The 22,037-nt window shown below is 32.6% G+C and overlaps 2 protein-coding genes across 5 annotated transcripts; one reads left to right on the top strand and one right to left on the bottom strand.

Moving 5' to 3' along the window:
- The first annotated feature begins 5,134 nt into the window (after nucleotides 1–5,134).
- On the top strand, nucleotides 5,135–9,518 carry LOC129300005 (uncharacterized). Of its 4 annotated transcripts, none has more exons than XM_054938525.1 (4): nucleotides 5,140–5,463; nucleotides 5,567–5,654; nucleotides 7,762–7,914; nucleotides 9,059–9,518. In XM_054938525.1, exons 1-4 carry the CDS (start codon nucleotides 5,331–5,333, stop codon nucleotides 9,075–9,077), a joined length of 393 nt encoding a protein of 130 aa, XP_054794500.1. In that variant the 5' UTR covers nucleotides 5,140–5,330; the 3' UTR covers nucleotides 9,078–9,518. The 4 variants fall into 4 exon arrangements, with proteins under 4 accessions (XP_054794501.1, XP_054794502.1, XP_054794500.1 ...); XM_054938524.1 differs by having other exon boundaries at nucleotides 5,144–5,463; nucleotides 9,121–9,518; XM_054938526.1 differs by lacking the exons at nucleotides 7,762–7,914; nucleotides 9,059–9,518 and adding an exon at nucleotides 6,683–6,881 and having other exon boundaries at nucleotides 5,135–5,463.
- A 2,651-nt stretch (nucleotides 9,519–12,169) lies between these two features.
- Nucleotides 12,170–17,775, bottom strand: LOC129300004 (uncharacterized). Its single transcript, XM_054938522.1, has 5 exons — nucleotides 16,514–17,775; nucleotides 15,560–16,314; nucleotides 15,117–15,206; nucleotides 13,077–13,841; nucleotides 12,170–12,760 (listed from the first exon to the last, which is right to left on the bottom strand). Exons 1-5 carry the CDS (start codon nucleotides 16,620–16,622, stop codon nucleotides 12,623–12,625), a joined length of 1,857 nt encoding a protein of 618 aa, XP_054794497.1. The 5' UTR covers nucleotides 16,623–17,775; the 3' UTR covers nucleotides 12,170–12,622.
- Between the last annotated feature and the right edge of the window lie 4,262 nt (nucleotides 17,776–22,037).

Below are 22,037 nucleotides of genomic sequence, written 5' to 3'. Positions count from 1 at the left end.
AATGCCAGGCCTGTAAGAATGTTCGAGAACAATCTCAGTTTTAAGTTGGCAAAGTTTCTCTAGTTGGCAATCTCCCCATATTGGATTGTGAATCTCCTAATGTGCTCCAGCGTCGATTGCATTTCGTCCCCTGAAAACAGTATGAAGTCAAGGATCCTATATCCTCAAGGGTATGGATTGTCTCTATCTATGTACTCCAAATATGACTTTGAGAAGGTAAGGCGGCCAATTGGCCTCAGCCCCAGTCCGTATATATCTTAGATAGCATCCCTCAAGGCCTTCATGTTCACCAGTTGGTTTTAAAACTCGTTATGACACTCTGGGACCATTGCCATGCCCCCCGAGCCGTTCATGTCAGGCTTTTGTAAATAATACAAAGAATTACTTAAAGGATTAGTGTCAGCAAAAAATTAAGAGTTAAGGATGTCCCTTACAAGTGGGTGACCCCGAAGGCCAACATCTATATTGATTCTTGTTTGTTGTCCTCTATGCGGCCTTAAATTTGAGCCTGCTTTTAAAGGAGTGCTTTTTAATGATGTGGCTATATTTTTCATGCCATCATGTAGAGCCTATATCATGATCTACTATTGGTCTTTCTCCTTACGTTATGACATTTCCAAGGATAGTGCAAAGAATTTTTGGTTTTCTTCCAGTTGCTTATCCATCCAGTCTTGAATTTCCCACAACACTTCTATCATGGGATCGTTAGATATAATCAGTAGGTTAGCTTGTCCACTTGCAAGCTTTAAACTAGGGCTTATGCTACTGTTACCTGTTGACATTAGTACTATATACTCACAATGCTTAGCTATTTTAACATCAGGTACTAAGTGTTTTGACCTTGCATGTGTAGAGGTCTCTTTTAGTTCGTGAGAACTAGTACTTGTTTTATCAATCCTTTTGTCTTTTCTCATCATTGCCATCTTTGTTATGCAAGTCCTACTAGGCATGCCAAAAATTGTTCATAAAAAGCAATCAGGCGTGGTGTCACAAAGAATCTTTGGTTCTCTTCTAACTGCTTATCCATCTGGTCTTGAATTTCCCGCAGCACTTCTGCCACAGGACTATTAGATATGATTAATGGGTTAGCTTATCCACTTCCTAGTGTTGAACCACCACTTGTGCTGCTGCTACCTGTTACATTAAAACTATGTGCTCACGATGCTCTCAGCTGCTTCAACATCAAGCACTAAGTGTTTTGAACCTGCGTGTGCAAAGGTCCTTTTTGGTTCGTGAGAACTGGAACCTATTTTATTAGTCCTTTTATCTTTCTCATCCTTGTCATCTTTGTTACATATGTCCCACCAGGCATGCCAAAAATTGTTCATGGTGAACAATGAATACTAGGCGTGCCAGAGATACTGAGTCTCAATTGATAACAAAAGGGTCCCGAGCTCCCTTACCACAGTTCAATTGAATGTAAAAGATACACAAGACTTTAGTAGAATAAGTGTTTGATTTTTATTAAAATGCGAGGAGTTATAAGTCTAAATTGAAAGTAAAATTAATTGATAAAACTAAAGGCTAAAAGGTATAAAAATGCAAGTTTTTAATTGAGTGTTGACTGCCTTTCTTCTGTGTCTTCGTCTTTTATTTATATATCAGAGTAGTGGTAGCCTCTCCCTTAAGACCTAGCACGTTTTGCCAAGGAATCAAGGATCTTGTGAAACTCATGGCACAGTCTTTATTTTGTGTTTTCTATTTTTGATAATCAACCTGTCTCACCGAGATACTTGGGCATGATGTTTGCGAATTTCAGAATTACTTAAGATCGTGTCTTCTTGTGCCAGCAGTCCATAACTGGCGGGATTTTGACATATTTATTTTATCATGGCTTTTATTGAGCTTTGAGGCCGGTCTTTTTGTTCATATTAGGCTTGACTCTTTAGTTACTCAACCCAACTAGTCCTATGACCTATCTGAGCGATGTCTCATATTTTAACCTAAACAATTGCAATCAAGATAGAGAAAAGTACTAGAATGTAACTTAGGCTTGAAATGATAATATTTTAAAGGGAAATCATTACTTTTAGTCCCTACACTTTTCTCTAGTTTTATTTTAGGTCTATGCACATTCCAGGTCCTTACATTTTCCTTTACCTACAACATTATTCTCAACATTTTCAAGTGAATGTTGACATGACACAAACAATATTAATAATGCTAGCGTGTCAATCAATACAATTAATTTTATGCCGATGTGTCAGTCAATACAATTAATTTTATGCTTACGTGTTAAACTTACACTAACATAAAATTTTTAATAAGAAAAATTTAAAAAGAAAGGCCGAAATTTGTGCGTTTTGTTAATCATTTAAAAAGTTTAGGTCAGCCTTTTTATTTCATCGAATGTAGTTTTTTCTTATTTTTGATTATTACAAAATTCCATGTCAATATCAGTTTGTAACGTAAGTATGAAATAAACGATATTAGTTGACATGTTAGCATTGTTGACATTGTTCGTGCCACATCAACGTCTTTTTAAAAATACAAGGACCAATTTTGCAAATAGAGAAAAGTGCAAGACCTAGAACACAAAAAATAAAGTGTAAGAATTTGTATGAAAACTCAAGTAAAATGTAAGGACTAAAAATAATATTTTTCCTGATTTAAACAAATATTAAATCACATTTTTTTAGCCAATGTACATTAAATGACATCGAAAACTTGCATTTTGTTGATACATGCAAATGTAGATTACAACACAAGAAAAAAAATTTGGGACTTGTTTAACAACCTATTTTGGGAGCAATTTTTTTTCAGAGAAAAATAAAAATAAAAATAAAAATAAAAATAAAAATAAAAATAAAAATCTGTTTGATAACATGCTTTTAAAAAATTAAAAAAATTAAATACTGTTATAGAGAATAAAAAATATAAATATCCTTTTGGTATTTTGATCTTATTGTTTTGGAGCACAAGAAATAACATGAAAAATGTATGTTTTTTTATTTTTTTATTCTTAAAATATGTTTTACAAAATGGTTAAAGGGCAAAAATGCCTTAAAATTTTTTCTCCAGAAATGCCTGACATCCTAAACTTTTTTTGAAAGATTTTGCCTCGAACTTTTAAAAAGATAGCATTTTTGGCCTAGCATTAAAAATTACAAATGTTGATTGTTAATTGAAATTTGATTAAGGGTTAAATGACACATTTGCCTTGAAACTTTTTCTCTAGCAATGGGTGAGGCCTGTGCCGTGGCAGACAAAGCAAAAATATGAAATTTTTTAGATTGTTATGATTGTTTTTCTTGGGGCTATTTTGGGTTCCTATATTTTTGTTGTCTTGTATAATTTATTTTAAACTATAGTTTGAGTTCAAGCGGCATTTCAAAAAAAGTTTCTTGGGATCCCAACTTCTTTAATTTTTTCATAACCCTTGTGTTATGATAATCATTTTTAAGGAATTTAATTATTCCTGATTATCACAATGGTATTTTGTGTCTGATATTCTACATGTTTAGTAATGTCGGAGATGACGTTACAGAACCTACATTTGTAAATGTTAAAATTTTAGACAAAGTGTAAAAAATAATAAAATTTTGTATTTTAAAAGATCATGTAGAATCCATAATAAAATTTGAAGGTGGTTATCAATTTTTAATAAAAATAATAGGTGTTTGATATGCAATAAAATTTATATGGGGATAATAATATGGTTTAGATAAAAATAATTTACCATGTATTTATTATTAATACATGGTAACAAATTTGTGTGAGAATATGTAAAACAAGTTTTTATTCATATTCTTCAAATACATAAGATATGAAATCTATTATTTTATTATGTATATGTAAGAGTAGATTATGACTTGAAAATTTATGAAAAATATTTATTTAATTACATTCTCTAAGTCTAACTAGAAAAATTATGAGTCTCGAGTTAATTATATAATGTTAATAAATTTATCTTATATTACACGCCTAATTTTTTTGTTAATAATTACTGCATTACTTGTAATGCTTTATTAATTGATATAATACCTTCGTACATATAATTAATAAATGATATTATAATATGAATCATACTATTTGCTTGATTTACAACAGTTATAGTTATAATTTATAAATAATATTATAATATAAATTGTAATATGATTCATTGTAGTACTTTTTTATTTTTAAAACTTACACTTTAGTCTTATTTTTAACATTATTAGGAATATTATGTTAAATATTATAAAAGATTTAATTTATTATTTGAATTTATATTGAAAAATTTTAAATTATTAATTTATTCCTATGATCTATTTACCTATCACATCACTTTATAATTTAAGGAACTTTAAACAATTGTCTGCCAAAAAAAAAACTTTAAACAATTAAGTATGACAATCATTTTAAAATATTTTAAAAAAATTATAAAATTTAAATGAATATAAACATAAATTATATTGACTAATCTATCTCTTATTTTGTTAAGTTTTTTTTTTATATACATGTCTAAAATATTATTTTAGAAAATTTACTCTTTCAATTAAAAATTATAAAATATTTTTTAAAGAATTGTATGCTGAAAAATATAATATATTTTTAATATTTTAAGATGTAATTATTATCTTTTTTAAAAGCATCTTTAATAGATAAATTACTTTATATTATTTTAGAGTGAAACATTCTGTTAAATAAAAATAAATATAAAAAATTATATTAATTTAAAAACAAGTAACTACTTCATTAAAAAGTAAATTTTAATTAAAACTGCCTTAATTTTTTGAGAAAGAAGGAGTATTTATTTAATTTATTTCAAAAATACTAAATAAATTATTTAGTATAACTAATAAATTTAAAATATAAATAGAAATTTTAAAAAACATATTAAGAATAATATTTTAATTCAATAACTATCAAATAATGATTAAATGTATGAAAATATATCAATTAATGATTAAATGTATGAAAATAAAAACTTAAAAGTAAAATATGTGTTTATATCTTGTGACTTATAAAATAGAGGAAAAAGCAATGCATTTTATTTTAACAATACTAAAATAAACTTTTAATATTTATTTATATTTATATTTTTTAAAATTAAAACATTCTCGTGCATGGCCCGAGTTATAAATCTGGCATATGTGTAAAAATCATAATAGTAACAGTAATAATAATAGTTAGTTAGCAGAAGTAGTTTCTCCAGAGTCCGGACATTAAATGGAATTGAAGTGTACCCGGGTTGGGAAGGAACCAACGTCATTCGTAGAACTGTGGCTGCTGGAAGATACGGCACTGCTTCGGAGCTTCAGCGCTTCAGCTATGCACAAGCACTGGTGAAGTGAATTGAGCAGAGTATTAAATTACGTAAATTTAGTTACTAGATCAACATCTTCATCATGGACGTAGTGGAGTTATGGGCGATCTTTGGGCCTGGCGTCGCCGGGGCCGTCTTCGGCGCCGGCTGGTGGATCTGGGTTGACGCCGTGGTCTGCAGCTCCGTCAAGGTTTCTTTCCTGCACTACCTTCCTGGTTCGTGCCCCCTCCCATTCTTTATCATCTCTTTTTTATGATTGTAGTGTTTCTCCCCATTAGGGTTTCAATTATGCGGCTGATTATTGTGTATTATGTAAAGGAATTTTTGCGTCTTTAGCGGCCCTGATGTTCAATTGCGTCAGGAAAGAAGACATTGATTACTCTCCCTATGACGAAGGAGAGTGGAGGTATGTGTTTTAGCAGTGTGATCATCTGATCTACGCTTCCTGACTTATCTGTTATCTTGTATCCAAGTTCAAACTCTCCTATTAGTTCAATTTAACGAGGACAGTCTCTTAATCCTAGCTGATTCTATCAACACTGAATTTCTGCACATTCTAAAGTGGCTAGAATGCTCTTTTTATTAATATATCCGCTGTGTGGCCTTTTTTTTTCTGATAAATTTTTTTACTTCGAGCCATTCGCAAAACGCTGGCAATCAATCTATTTGGAGCGTCCCGAGGCCTTTTAGAAATCTCTTGGAAATGGCGGTTTTCTGGGTTTTTAGCTCTTACTTAGTGATTTTGATATGTTTGAGTTAAATATTGGTAAATAATTTCGCATGGTTTATTGATGATGTCTATGACTCACTGTTCATGTCATGGACGTGTCTGTCTTAATTTTTGAAGGGCAAAAAAGTTGGAAAGAATGAATTGTAAGGTTTTGAGTATAGGCAGTAGCTGCGGTGTGGCTCAGTGGTTGCGTGTATTTTTAAGTACTTTCTAATTTTTTTATAATAATAATAATATGAAAGTTTTCATCGCAGGCAAGAACGATTGCAAAGAGACCTTGAAACAAAGCAGCAAAAGAGGCATAAAAAAAAAAACAAAGAAAGAAAGAAAGGGAAAAAAAAAAAAACACAAGATCAGACATAAGAGTGCAACCATCTCATATCAAATAATTTAATTGATTAGTCAGATGCTCAGGAGGAGGGAAATGACATGACAAGCACCCGTTAATTTGTGGCGAATCAATAGTTTTCTGGCCCATAGGCTGAGAATTAGAGGAAGGCTATGATTAAATTAAATAAGTAATTAATCTTTGGTAGAACTTTTCGCTTTTGATTTATAGGTGTGCAATTTGATAATTTTGGTAGAACTTGCTAATTTTCCGTGTATATAGCTTTGCAAACTTATAATTCACAAGAGCGACATTTTTAGTCTTTAAAAAGTTTACTCGGTTATTAATACGTTGTTTTATGCTTTATTTGCCATAGGCTTACCTTTCATGCAAAGTTAAATGCTCTATGCAGTACTCCAAAGGCACTAATTGTCACTGCATCTTCACTGGTGCCAGCTGGCAATATAAGAAGTTATCATCATGTTATACTAACTCAGACCTTGCAAGCAGATACTTGACATGTTATAAAGAATTATGTGAGACGATGTCTTACCATTAACCCTTCTCTGTTATTCTGGCAGATGGTGGTTCGATAAACAAGAAATTATCAACTAGTGAATAAATTGATAGAATCAATTGTGACCGGAGATAAGAAGTGTCTTTATGTACTTTTTAAAGTCCATATTCTACGCTACCTATGGAACAGTTGCAATTAGCTCTAGGTTTTGGATCTTTCACTTGTGAAGTTTCTGTTTGCTGCCAATTAGTTTGGCTTAGTACTAATTGAATTTTCTCCCAGGCTGGAGAATTCAAGTTCAAATTCCATAAAAGAAAAAGGTTCCTGTTTGATAATTGCTGCCTATTAGTGTAATTGTGTTTTTAGGGCTTGTGGCATATTGTCGTTTTTCTGTGAGACAGAAATTATTGTTGGAGATGCAAACTTGGAATCATCTAAAGCTCAATGGTTGGCGGATATTTTACTATGTTTGAGACCATTGTAATTGTGAACTTTTACTTCATTTGCATGTGAATGTGAAATGCAAGGGGAAAAGTGAAGTTATATCTATGATATTGCTGCATGTTGCCTTTTCCACCCTCTCAACCAGAGTTTGTCACGTGAGAATCTTAGAATATGTCATTTCCATTATTTCAAGAGGTGACCTGCTAGTGGTCAACCAATTTTTCGAGTTGATCAAATTTAATCAGTTGATTTATTTCTCTCATTATAACTGCTTCGTGCAACAGTATCTAGGGCCGATAACAATTTTTAAATAGACTTTATGCATATTTGAATGTGTTTTGTCAGCATCTGTTCAATGTTATTAATCACTCTATGATGAACTTGCCTTATTTCCATATTATGTTTTTCGTTGTGTAGCCCGAAAATGGCAAAAGAAGAATAACATTACTCATTGGTTGCTATGAGGATTAGTTTTAATTATTTCTTGTTAATAGGTTGAAGCTGTGGCTCTTCTTTGCATATGTTATATCTTTTGTTTCTTTAGCTGCATCAGTCGGTCTACTCATTCAAGACTCAATTGATAAATCTGCCCCTTCAGTGTGGACGGGAGCTGCAGGTGTTTTGCAGTGTGTGCTTGTCTTAATCAGGTAAGTGATGTTTAAAGCATTTCATTATTGGTTTTAAATAATATTCTGCTCCTTCTTGCCGCCACTAAGAAATTCTTAGAGTGCACGTACGCCCATCATTCTGGTTTGCTCCATATTCCCATCATCCTGACTGTTGTGTCCTTGTCTACCTGCCCCTGGTTCACTTCAGAATTTTCCTCTCTACATAAGCTACAAGTTCTTTTACGTTCTACTTGTAGTGGTTCTGTTTTGCTCGTTGGATATAAGAAATTGGAAGAATGACAATCAAGTCGTTCACTCTTTTGTTTAGAGATTAATGACAGACAAGTTTCTTGAATTTGTAAAACGACAAACAAGATTCAAGGTCTTTAGGTGTCAACTAAAAAGGAAAACAAGCTTGATAAACAAAAATGTTCTTGCTCGATCAGCTACATAGTTCAATTCTAAATTTTGAAGTAAATATTAAACAATCGAGTTGTAAGTCTGGACAGAGGAGTTGCAAGTTATACCAAAACCTTTTTATGAGGATATAATATCAACTCGATTTCAATTAAAATCGTGTAGACTTTACAACTCAATTTTACATCGTATATGGAAACGGGTTTTTGGATTGCATCAAAAGTGGGTCTGTCAATAACTAAATGTCTATGAAGAGCAGGCGTATTCAAAGATTCAATTTGCTTTGACTTGATTTTGGATTAGAACCAAGCTGAACAGGTGAATTTTGCAAGATAGAAATTGATCTTAGGTTATTGTCAGTTTGGCTCATTTTATTTTTTATTTTTTCCTGATTTGATAAGTACTAGTAGGCACATCACTGCTCTCTCTCTAACTCACTCGCGCTGTGGCTAATTACAAACAAAAGTAATTATTAGTACACCTTCATGTCAAACCTCAATAAGCAGGAGGCATGTCACTACTGAACAAGCACCTATCTGTATCTGGCGACTACACAAATAGTCATGGATGATATTGTAGAAGTTGGCGGAATTTAAAAAAAAAAATCATTGGTTTGGTTTTAAATTGAAAATCAAACGGATTTATTCAATTTTGACGTGTGAAAATTTTTTTGGATTTTTTCTTTTTAGTTGATTTAATTTAGTTCATTCGATTTGGTTTTATTTTGAATAGCCTTAATAAAAATGAGTGCCCTACCTATTTACAGACCATTGCGTGGCTGTTAACCTGTTGCTTGAATTGCCGGTTAACTCAAACTTTTGGATGCAGTGGGCTAATTTATTGGACTTCTCATCCCGAATGAGGCGAACCGAGCTATTATTTAGAGCGTCATCATTGTAAAAGGATATTCACCGTGCCTTGTCCTTCTTTAAAGGGACGGGGGATACCGGCTCTCGTGGATCAGTAAATGCAAATTGTGCTTATTCTTGACTCTTGACTGCATCGGGGTGTGTTCATCTTGCTTGTTATACAAGGTTAACGAAAGATTCGACCAGTTCCTCTCAGTCGGGTATTGAATAGTCGAGATGTTACTTTAAAAAAAAAAAAAATTGAACTCGTGGCACGCTCGAGTTTTAAATTTTATCCCCCTTTTCAATCAAGTTGTAGGTATTTATTCTATCAGAAGACAGCAAAGTTTGCTTTAGAATTAATTTATATTAGGTTAAGGATGCTAGGCATTGACGATTAGACATTTGATTTGATATTTACTTTCCAAGAAATAAACCACGCCTTGTTCGGTTCGCTGACATTAAGGAAAAAACATTAATAAATCCGGGGTTTTTATTTTTAATTGTTCAAGATATCTCGATGGTTGGCAGTTATGAGACTAAGGGTCAATTTGATTATGAAAAAATTAATTTATATAATTAATTTGAAATATAATTTATCATGGTATGTGGTATATAATGGATTAATATGATTGATTTTAATGAAAAATTAAAAATAAAATTAAAAATAAAGTAAAATTATGGTTTTGTAAAAATATATTTAAATATTTATGTTATATGTTAAAATTAATTATGAATTTAAAATCATGTTTTTTAAAAAATATTCAAACACTCATTATACATATTAAAATTAATTATAAACTTAAAATTATAATTTTTTAAAAAATATTTAAATACTCTCATACATGTCAAAAATCAATTATAAATTTAAAATTAAAGTTATCTCATAAATTATTAATACTTACTTTTTAATTTCACGTTTTCAATTTTACATTTCTATAAATTTATCAAAAATCATATAAATTATGTTACAAATTATATTTTTTTGATTCGTAATTAATTGACATAATAAGAGATATTGAATATCTTTTTAAAAAAATTATAATTTTAAATTCATAATTAATTTTAGTATGTATAATAAGCATTTGAATATTTTTTAAAAACATAATTTTTAATTTATAATTGATTTTAATATGTACAAGTACTTGAGTAATGTTTGCCAAAACATAGATTTCGTATAATCAATTGATCTTGAACGTAAATCTAAACAGGCACTAACTTATCAAAGAATCTGGCTTTTAAGGGGTTGTTTTTTTTTTTTTTCAAGTGATGTTTTTTTTTATACAATTCCAGAAATTAAACTCTTAATGGGTTTCTTGTTTCGTATTATACGAGACATGCAGAAGAACACCCATCCTTGTGCCTTGTGATGTTCCTCAGTTACTAATTTTTGTATTTTAAATCACATCTAAAGACCAATTAAGAATATTTATTGTGCAAAAAAATCAAACAACTTTAAATTACTTAGCAAGATGAAGGGGTTTTTTTATGTGATTTGCCCTTAAAAATATACTCAAATTATCTGATAGCACTAAGATTTTTTTTTTTTTTTTTACTTGAAGTATGATTTCGAAAGATAAAAACAAGACACAACCACCAAGGCCAAGAAAAAGAAAATCAAACTAGGACAAGATGAACAAAGAACACCAAAGCAACACATCACCTAAAAATGACCAAACAAACAGTTGAAGCCAAAACCTTGCAGATTTGAGGAGTGTAGACCAAGCTCTTACCTAATATGATCGTAAGATGGCAGACAGAGGGTGGTTGCCTGAGGACATACTCAATCGAGCCCACCTTCTACACCAATGCTGGCAACAAATTGCAACTCAAATAAACCTCAAAAATTGAGGTAATGGAGACTTGAAAGTCATAAATAACTTCCAGAATAAGATGTTCATAGTAGAGACAAGCTCGTCAAAACCATAGACAAAAATAGTCCACACGGAAAGGCAGAAATAAAAACAAAAAGACACAGAGAACACAAGACAGAAATAAAACAAACAACAAAAGTCTAAACAAAGCAAAAGGGGGCGACCAAAAGAAGAAAAGTTGATCCAAAAAGCCCCCATCCCTAGCCACAAGCCACCAAGCCTTCAAAAAAAAAAAATCATAGGACCTTCTTGCAGAATAGGATCTCGCTTCCTAGCTCCTTGCTTCATCATTGCCGCAACATTTCGATTCTCTTTTGGCCAAAACCACCATTGATCCCCTATTTTTCCTTTATTGAAGATCTATCCGCTCTTACTCTGACAATTAGAGAGGACCCACTAAAGACCTTTGCCGCCATCACCAAACCCTAGCCACAGCTGAGAGAACCATCCAAACAACAGTACAGAAACTCTCCTGTAAGGAGAAAAAGAGCTCACCCTAGAAAGGGCGAAGGACGGAGGAAGGAGAGGAGTCCTTTTTGTTGGCAATAAGATTCAAACTTGCATCTTCAAACATTATTAGTCAAATTTTTATCAGCTGAATTTTTTAGCCAAGTTGTCTAGAGTTTACTTACTGTGACCAAATAAAATGTCACTGTGGTGCAGATAGAAAAAAAAAAAGTCAATTAGGTGTCAAGTAGTTTGATCATAATACAGCTCACAAAAAGCCTCAAATTTTCCTTATAACGTGTTGAGAGAACACATTCCTTCAAAGAACCATCCTCCATCCACCAAACTCGAGCAAAATTGAAATTCATCTCCCTTCCATGAATTTAGATTCATACTTATCAAAGGTGGCCTTTATTCAAACTAGAACAATGAAAAGAAACAAATATAACGCCGAGGCCAAGTGCTACATGTCATACGATCGCAATTTTTTTTTTTTTTTTAGTGTAGCTTCATCTTCCCAGTTACAATAATAAAGGCATGTTCAACGATGCCAAAAAACTTACACTTGCTTCCTAAACACGAGAAAGAGGAGATGATAATTTGACACCCCAAAAAAAAAATTTGATGAGTCTAATTCTAATCCATCTCTAATTTATTTTGTGACTTTTGAATGACTGTACGACAATACGGTGAGTTGAGAACCACACAAAATGAAGAGGGATTAAGCCCCCCAAAAAATCAACATGACCAATATCAACATGATATAAACTTTAAAAGTAGCTTCAATTTCAAATTTCCCCCGTAAAACTAGCCAAAAACTCGAACTTTATCTCATAGAATCAAACCCTCTTGAAGGAAAAGGACCAAAATACCCTAAAAGATGCAATTTCCCCGCACCTTGCAAACAAAATAGCCCTATCCTACACCCTAGCCAACCAAACCTATAACTTTAAACCAAAAAAGGAAGCTAAAAATATCCCGTTAAGCAAGCAGGATAAAGGCACCTGTAACTTATTGTAATATTTGCAAAATGCAGGGCTCTAGTAGAAACCCATCCTCCTCTTTGCCCAATCATCAGCCTTCTTTCAAAACAAAAAGAACAGAACTTTCCACCCGCCACCAAAAATGGAAACTTCAATATATCCCAAATCAAACATTATATCAAGCTTGGGATCCGGAGTCAGAAGTGCTCAATTCAGCAGAAGCTCCATGCAAGTTGGTTGCATAAGAATCCAACAACTTGGAGAGATTTGGCTGAATGCCTCTCAGCTTGAATGTGGCAGGACCCAATTTCATGCACTGGCAAATACGAGTCAACAAAGAATGAGCAAACCAATCCAAATTGATCATCATTAAAAAATTCTACAATGTAAATTGACAACCAAAACATTGATCAAATCAATCATTGTAAATGCCCTAAATATGTAATTTGGTTCAATCATAAAGCTAATCCTACAATTTGGTTGGCCAAGTAACTTAGCTATGAGACTCAACAAGCTAAATCCTTGCTCCATAAATAATGTCATTGTCTAAAAGCATATTAAAAGCTCAGCTATTCCTATTTATGATGAACTTTATAAGGTGATTAGATTAAAGTAGGGCATGAGATGTTCACCTCCTGATAGAAGGCATTGATCTCCTCTTCTGTGAGGCCTTCATCCTCACCAGAATTCTCTTCCCAACCAAGAGAACGAAGAAAAGCAGCTTCTTCCTCATCAGGATATATTGTCAAACTGGAAACTGTATCATTCTTTTTACTATTGGGAAGGCGTTCATCTTCACAGACATCACCATTGCTGACATCAGCACCATTTCCAAGAGCTTCAGGGTTAGCAGGAGGACTAACTACTTCCCTAGTTATTGCATCAGGTTTTTCCATGATGGTAGAAGTAACCAAGGTGTCAGAATCAGGAAGAACTGATGAAGAGTTCACCAGTGTTTTCTTCTTGATAAGATTGAAGAAATCATTCCTGCTCTGCGCTTGAGACAACGAAGGTTTCTTTTCCATAGTAGAACCTAATTTTAGGTCCATTGAAGCTGGCTTCCGCTCTGTTGGAGATTTTACATTGCTGGGGTTCCTTGACAGTCCAGAAGAACCTGCTGAAGTAACAGTAAGTTGATTTCCGGGCTTGCTGTTAGAATAATTTGTTTGGTTTGAAACATCCTTGGAGGTAGGGGAAACACCATTTTCCCACACCACCGATTTGAGATCAGTAAACTTTCCAGAAGTCTTTGGAGTATCAGATTTAACATTTACACTACGAAGAGATTGATTAGCGATGTGTAATGAGAGATGCTGTGGCCCACTCTTGGCAGGTACATTCATTTCAGCATTTCTAGCTGATGTTTTGGGCTTCAATTTCTCGGAAGAATTAAGAGCCTGACCAATAACACAATCATAAATATCACTAAGGATTAAGAGAAATCAAATGCAAGACAGAAACATAAATGACAACAAACAATGCGTAAACAAAACTTTAAACACATTGTCCAATTTTACATGAGACCAAATTTTCATTAAACTGAAATTGTAACTTATTTCAAAAACAAAGCACGTATCCATGTTTAGAAATATCTCTCATCTAATAGAGGTGTGATGGTATCCTTTTTTTTTGGGTGAAAAAACTGGCCTCCACAGCCCCTTGACAAATTCCCAGTAAATTAACACAACGAAATCAAATTAAGTGAGGTCAGCTACATATATCACACAATTGTGCTCTATCCATAACCAACAATTCCGATACCTAGTAAATAAGTTCAAGATGGTGATAATTGCATAATGCCCATCATCTGGGGGAAAAAATAAAATTTTATTTCATTCGGTAATAATTTTATTTTATGACAGTCATCAAAGTCATAATTTATTAAAATTAAAAGCAACAAAAATATAGAGAAAGCTAAAAGCATGTACCAGGAGGGATCAAACTGATCCTGACTGTTAACCAGGACAACAAAAACCATCAGATAATGCTAGTGAGTAGTAGCCTGCTGCCCCAGTAACATTCTAAAAACCGGGGAGAGGATTAAACTTGAATGAGGCAACAAGAATAGGAATTAAAAATACTTTTATTTATTTCACTGTAGAAATTATGCGAGTGCCTTTCATCAAGAGAGAACAGAAGAAATAATAATAAATTAATAACTAATAAACAACTTGTAATTCCCATATTTACGGATTTACCACAGCTATCTTTGATATACAATATCATATAGGAACCAATTAAATTAAAGTAGCAAAGTTTTGGTGTATGATTTCTTCACATGGAAGGTTAAGAATAAAAACTAATAATACTCAACCCAAAAAAAGCTGATAATGAGAAAAAATAATGAAGCAGACACTATCATAGAACATCAGGTGGCAATAATTTCAAAATTACCCAAACAGTGCCAAATAAGAGCGAAAACAAATTAGTTCATAACAAAGCACTGCTTTACAACTACCTTCTCATGAAGCAAGAATACCAGTAAGTATAACTAAATCAAAATCCTGGGGTACCTCTCTCCCTCCACCAAAAATATGAAGATTAAATATATAAAAACTAGCGAATTTAAAGTACTACCACAATAATGCATTAAGTTTATAGGAAACATCAAATGAACGGATAAAAAAAAAACAGAAGAAAGCCAGAAATATTTCAGAAGAAATATGGCATACCGAAGCTTTAGGCAATGAAGGTGTCATTGGAATTAGCTGTCTCGACTGTTTGATTGCCAGTTCCTCAAGCCTTTGGGCTTTCACTAACACCTATAGTTGAGTAAGGCCGCATTAAATGTCACATATAAAAATAAAATCATACTCCCTCCAGTCCAAAATATAAGCACCTATTAACAATAATATGCAAACTAACAAAATCCTAATTTTTATGAAAATATATGTCGTTTTCCCTTTTACTCTTAGTTTCAATTTATGATGAGTGACATGGATCTAGGTTAACAAATACAAGAGGTAAAATGAGGGGGGAAATTACAAATACAAAGACGCTTATATTTTAGACTAAGATTAGCTAGGAGAAAACACTTATATATTGGACCATAGGGAGTAATAATTATAAGAAAGAGGAAGGAAAATATAGTAGTGCAGGCTGTTGTTTCAACTACCTGGGGAGTGGAACGAGTACGGGATGGAGTCTGTGCCAATGCTTCAGCCATATTAAGACCAGCTGTTGCACTCGGAGCAGCAGACACAGAATTTGAGGCACCAGTTTGTTGTGCTGTTAGAGATCCAATATTACTGCTTCCAATTATTATAGGTACTTCAGCAAGTGCAGATGTCCACCCCTCTCCGCCAATCAAAGCTGAGCTACCAACAGGCAGACTCTGGCAAGCAGTAATGCCTAAAGTAGGAGATGAAACCCTCCCTATTTCAGCAGCTCCCTGCTTCTCTTCAGTTCCAAGGGATGGAAAATCCTTATCAAACACAGCTTTCTGAATGCTACTGCCAATACCACCCCCAGAAAGTATGCCATTGCCATGGTGCTGGTTGCCATTGCCAATGGATTTTGCATCCACTGCAACTCTCCTAGACAAAAGCTCGCTTTGTTTCCTAGGAACCAATGAATGAGAATGCCGCAATGTATCCCTCTCAGCCCTCCCAGAAAAGATGTTGGACAATGGATTGGAAGAGTCACGATCCCAGGGCTCCCCGAAACTTGACCTCTCTTTCTCTCTATCACGGTCCTTGTCATGGTGATTCCTACTAAAACTACTATAGGCATGCTTTGCAGAACCATTCATGGAACCCCTCCGAGAATTTGATGATGATGTGCGTTCAAAAAACAAAGAGCGAGGGCTATCAAAATCACTATTGCTCTTAGATGGTCTATTTCTAGGCTGATGGACGACAGAGGAAGCATCTACATAACAATAAAGACATGATTATATCACTATCATCATTATTTTTAGCACAAGCAGCAGCAGCAGCAACATAGATAACTCATAATGAATCCCTAAAATCTATATTTCTCTATATTTGAATGCAATAAAAATCAATAAAATACTAGCCTAAAGTTAGGATGTAAATTAATGATTCTTAATAATATTTTAAAAAAAGACCTGTATTTGTAGACGCAGAAGACAAATGGTGGGCTGAACTGCCAGCCCCAGCAACACTTCCAGCGCTTCTCAACCATTCTGGCACTAACGCAGGTTCACTTCTTTCCATAACGAACACTGAACATTATCAGAATTATCTCAAAAAGCTTGTGCGCTATCTTCACGGCCTCCAACTCTTGTACAGAACTATTGTGCTTCTATACTAAACTGATGGTTCCAATTTATAACACTTCATATCCCATATGTCAATCGAGGATAACCTGCCTGATCCCGAATGCTTCAAGAAAAAATAGATATACCAGCAAGACTGTATCCTCCCGTAGCTGATAAAAAGCAGCCGATATCTAGAGAAGCCCAAACCCGAATAGCACACGAAGATTTATTCGCCTTCAATGCGAAAAAAGCTTTAACGGCACTTTCCTTCCCACCCAAACAACCGGTTACTCCACCAAATTATGACATATTTAAGTCTATAACTTCTCAGGAAAAAAAAAATACGGGTATGTAAATGAATTTAATGAGTCCCTCAAAAAACTACAATGAGATATTCCGTAGTCTATTCCTCAATCAAACAAAACATGTCTTGTCACGGTTGATAAAACACGAGAATTCACTGCCTTGAAATTCAAGCCAATGTTGTGAAGAAGAACTCTCTACGCCTCCATCTTCAGAGAAAGATGGATTTGCCGATCACTAAAAGAAATTCAAAAGGACTTCATCTCGTGAGGGAAACACAATAGCACAACTACGGCCACAATGAAAAAAAGTCTAAAATTGCCAATACAGCAAGAACATCAAACTGTTCAGCCTGGAAAGAAAAATCCCTAGAAGCTATATTCACGGTCAAACACGGATAAAATATCCCCCCAAAGATTTGAACGTGGCAATAATGTAAAACTTGCAAGACCAGGGAACTAGGGTTACAGGGCAGAGAAGAATAAAATAGGGGGAAATTAGGAAATAAAAAGAAGCAGATAGGATTATGAAGAAGACGGAAACTAACCCTAGACGCAGTGATTGAAGATGATACGGAAAGGCAATCGTCTAAATGAGCGTGCAGAATAATGCGGTTTCAGAAAAAAAGGAAGAGTTGGGGAGTGGGCGGAAGGAATAGAGCGAAAATCCAAAATGGGGTTAGAGAGTAAATAGGGGAATAGGGTTTTGTTGTGTAGGCAGTAGTTCTGCGATGTGAGGCAGGCGACAATGAAAGAGAATGCGAGAGAAGCTTAATTCTGTTAGTTTCCGGATACTGAGAATGAGAAGAAAACGTATGAAGAAGAACCTCTTCTAATAAATCAGCTTTATTTCTATTTATTTATTTATTTATTTGATCATTTCATCATCTCTGGGCCTCCCAAAATCCCCCCTAAATCCAATCTATTCAAACCTTCTTGGCCATGACCAAGCCTGCTCAGCCTGGACCATCCCTTGGCTTTTAAATTTTAAAAAATTCACATTCACCTCCTTCTCAAATAAATTAATAACAGATAAAGTTTAATATAAAATAAATTGTTATTAAAATAAAAATATAATTTATTTTTTATAAAACTTATTATTAATCGTAATTAATTTTTTTAGAAAGGGTTGGATATAATTCTCTCTTTAATTTTTCTTAAAATTTTAAATTCCGTCTGCTCCTTATCATTTCATTCGAATAAGCTGTAAATTGTCGATGCCTTGACTAAGTAGAAATGGGTGGGATTTTTTTTTTTTTCTTGGGCCAGAAGAAAGAAACTGGTGGGATTTTTTTCCTATTACATATAGATGGGGTGGACTGTACACGTCATTTTTGCGTTTCCCTTTTTTTCAATCAATAATTTTTAAACAGTTTAAAAATCTTATTGTTTGGGTTTAAACAATAAATACCAAGTATGTCAGAGATGTTGAGTTTCAATAAATAATAAAAAGTTTTCTTACTATAATTTGCTCGGATATAAAAAGATAGAAGACTTTAATAGAACAAGTATATAAATTTTATTGAAGTGTAGAAAATTACAAAGTTACTCAGCTCAACTAGTCTTGTGACTTATTTGAACAACGTTTTATATTCAGCTCAAACACTTATATTTAAAAAAAAAAAACATTGCTTCTATGGAGATTTTATTAAATTAGAATAATATTAAAGGATCAAAAGATTGAATTGAACTTAAATAGGAATTAAATCAAATTTCAAGTGAGTTGGTTTAAAAGTATGTCATTCTCCTCTTATGATTTGTAACCTTGAAAACAAGAATTTGGAAGTGAGATTTGCCAATTTATTAAAAGAAATACTTACCAAATATGTTATTACTTGAAAATCACTTCCCTCCACGAATTAATGAAATCTACTTGCAAATTCATATTCGGAAAGTTATAAATAAATGCACCAGAGTAGCAAATCATTAGAAGTTATGATATGTTAGACCAATTTTTCTCTAACAAACTACCGAATTTTACTTGTAAAATATTATTTTAATAGCTGCAAATATGCAATGAGAGTATTGAATTTTTATGCCAATTTACTGAAATAATTTTGGTCCTTATTTTAAATTTCCAAATCTCATACTCCTTGTTTAAATTTATTTCAACCTTTTAGCCTGTTGAGGTTATTCTCCATTTTATTGGAAAAGCGCCAATTATATTGTGTTTAGTTACAATTATAAAAAAAATAGCCGTTTTATTGTTTAATAATTTTATGACATCTATTGTATATCTTGTTTATAAAAATGATTTATTGTTTAATTATTTTTCAAACCTTATGATATGTTCATAATTCATATATCTCAAAATTTTTAAAATTATTTTGAGAATATATCCCAAGTAACTTTTAAAATATGCTTTCTAAAAAATAATTAGATATTGTTTTCAAAAAGATTAAATAAATATGATAAACTTAACATTAAAAAAAAAAAGTTAACGATGCCCTTTTTTTAAGGAAAGCCATTCTCCTTCGTTTCCTTCTTCTGGCCAACGCACGCACGCATACATGGCATTACAATTATGACAGGAATGATTGAATGAACGCCTGGGGGGAAATAAAAACACTCACATAAATCAATAGTATATGGAGAGGATGAAACCAAGAGTGTGTTTGGATTTTAATAAAATTGATTATGAAAAATTTAATTAATATGGTTGATTTTGAATAGAATTTATTATGATATGAGATATATAATTAATTTATAAATTTGATTAATAAGATTGATTTTAATCATAATTAAAAATTGAAAAGTATAATTGAAAATCAAGTAAAATCATAATTTTATGAAAATATATTTAAACATTCCCGTTACATGTTAAAATTAATTATAAATCTAAAATTATATTTTTTAAAAAATACCCAAACGTCTGTTATATATGCTAAAATCATAATTTTTAAAAAATATTCAAATACTCTCATATTTGTCAAAATCGATTATGACCAAAAAATCAAGTTATTTCATAAGTTATTATTACTTGTTTTTTAATTTATATTTTCAATTTTACTTTGCTAAAAATTTATTCAAAAATCATATAAATTATTTTATAAATCATGTTTTTGGATTTATAATTAATTTTGACATGAATTAGAGTGTTCGGAGATTTTAAAAAAGCATAGTTTTAGGTACATAATTGATTATAACATGTAATAGGAGTGTTTGATATATTTTCACAAAACCATAATTTTAACATTTAAAATTGATTAAACATATTATCCAAACATGCACCAAGTGAACAAGTGAATGTAAGAAAAGAGTAAACAAGTAAAAGACGATTGAGAAATTATTTTAAAATATGTTAAATACTCCCTTTATATATGAAAAGACCAAGCTATCTTAATAAGTAAGATTATGTGTGCTCAAAAGAAACGAGCAATAAAATTTCCATAAACAATTAGAAAAGTCAAACTACTTGCAGTAACAAAAAATCTATTTATATTCACAACAATTCTTGTGAATTTATATTTGAATTTGAGAAATTTTACAGGCTAATCAAATAAAATTAACAACCAAAGATATGTAAATAACAAAAAATTTCAATTATTTATAACAAAAATTTTGTTTATTTACAAGAACTCATACTGATTTACACTTATACTTGAAAAAATTTACAAGTTAATAGAAAAAATTAACAATAGAGTGTTCACATATAAAAAAAAAACAAGAAAAATCCTATTACTTATAACAAAAAATCTGTTTATTTACAAGAATTTCATGTAGGTTTGAATAAATTAATTTGACTATGTTTGTAATATGGATTGCATTTCTTTTCATAGAAACATGCATCTAAATAAATAACTTATTTTCTCCCTAGTTCCTGCTATATGGCAGCATGAACTGTTCTCAATCCAACCTTTTTACTTCAAAGTATTGTGCTGTTTATTTTTGTAGTTGTTTTTGTATTTGAACTTGCTTATATCGTTAAAATAGTTCAAGCTACTTGATCATCATTTCTACGAGAGCTTATATGGTGTTACTTCTTTACTTTCCATTTTTTTCTTTTTTCACTGCATGCTTTAAGTCCAAACCTTATCGACCTCAAGGTCATCATTAAAAAAATTGGAGTTGTTGCCCGAAGTCCATGTAACCAGGATAATTTAAAGTGCTTATTTACAACTAGTATGGGCTTGCATGACCAAGCTTCTTTTATTCTCCAGGCACATTGAAATCATCACGAATTCGACGAATTATATAATATTCATTAAGACTACTATGAATTGAGCAGAAAGAAGAAAATGAACATTCATAGAAATGATGATTACTTAGAGTTACAACATTATGATCCTCTAGTTGAAGGATTTACAACACTCATCCCTTAATCCAAGGGTGATATAGAAACCTTAAACCATGAAGACTAACTATTAGAGATGAGTGGACAATTCGTAACCTGCCAAACCCACCCACACCTCATCAAAACGGGTGAGCTAAAACCCACCCATTAAAAGAAAAAATGGGATGGTTAAAATTATAGACCAACTTGTATTTGCTATAAACGGGCGGGGACGGGTTACAGGTTACCCTTCTGGTTGCCCATCCCAGCCTATTATATATGTTAACATTAGAAAAATAAAAAATAGAAAGTTGTAGAATGATGCATTTTTCTCCTGTCCAGTATCCACACTAAAAAAGCCAAAAGGAAGAGTGAGAAACCCTCACATTGCAAGCATCACTCTTGTAGCCTCGCTTATCTTTAAACATTCACTGATCTAAATCGTCACTCACATTGCACTTGGTTGCCTCCCTTACTCTTATTTTGGCTCCACTCTTACTTTCACTCTTCTCTGTAGTCTCTATCTCTTTGAGTTTCCTATCTACTCTCCCTCTTCTCTCCTGCCTACCAGTTCTCTTATCTCGAGCTCACGTCACATCAACTCATGGTGTCTTCAGCATCCAACTAATCTAGAAATCACGGCATCTGTCTTGGTGTCTCCCTCTCCCTCGTCCTGCTGCATCATGTCACCTGGTCCGTGTCCATCATCATGTCGTCCTTACCTTCTTGGTCGCGGGATCTAAAATTTATTACACCATCCACTAAGGAAGTTGACTGATTTTTTGAGTTGAAATTT

The sequence above is a fragment of the Prosopis cineraria genome, unplaced genomic scaffold (assembly GCF_029017545.1).
Source record: "Prosopis cineraria cultivar Desert tree isolate PC_DT_omini unplaced genomic scaffold, ASM2901754v1 PC1386, whole genome shotgun sequence".
Lineage (NCBI taxonomy): Eukaryota > Viridiplantae > Streptophyta > Magnoliopsida > Fabales > Fabaceae > Prosopis > Prosopis cineraria.
This window is presented reverse-complemented; position numbering and strand designations above follow the sequence as displayed.

Excerpts from the sequence above, each read along its gene's own strand:
- LOC129300005 (XM_054938524.1), top strand. The coding sequence starts at position 5,331 with ATGGACGTAGTGGAGTTATGGGCGATCTTTGGGCCTGGCGTCGCCGGG. Across the intron at positions 5,464-5,566 it reads TTTCCTGCACTACCTTCCTG|GAATTTTTGCGTCTTTAGCG; the intron begins GTTCGTGCCCCC and ends TATTATGTAAAG. Across the intron at positions 5,655-7,761 it reads TATGACGAAGGAGAGTGGAG|GTTGAAGCTGTGGCTCTTCT; the intron begins GTATGTGTTTTA and ends TCTTGTTAATAG.
- LOC129300004 (XM_054938522.1), bottom strand. The coding sequence starts at position 16,622 with ATGGAAAGAAGTGAACCTGCGTTAGTGCCAGAATGGTTGAGAAGCGCT. Across the intron at positions 15,207-15,559 it reads GTACTCGTTCCACTCCCCAG|GTGTTAGTGAAAGCCCAAAG; the intron begins GTAGTTGAAACA and ends ACTCAACTATAG. Across the intron at positions 13,842-15,116 it reads CTTCATTGCCTAAAGCTTCG|GCTCTTAATTCTTCCGAGAA; the intron begins GTATGCCATATT and ends GTTATTGGTCAG.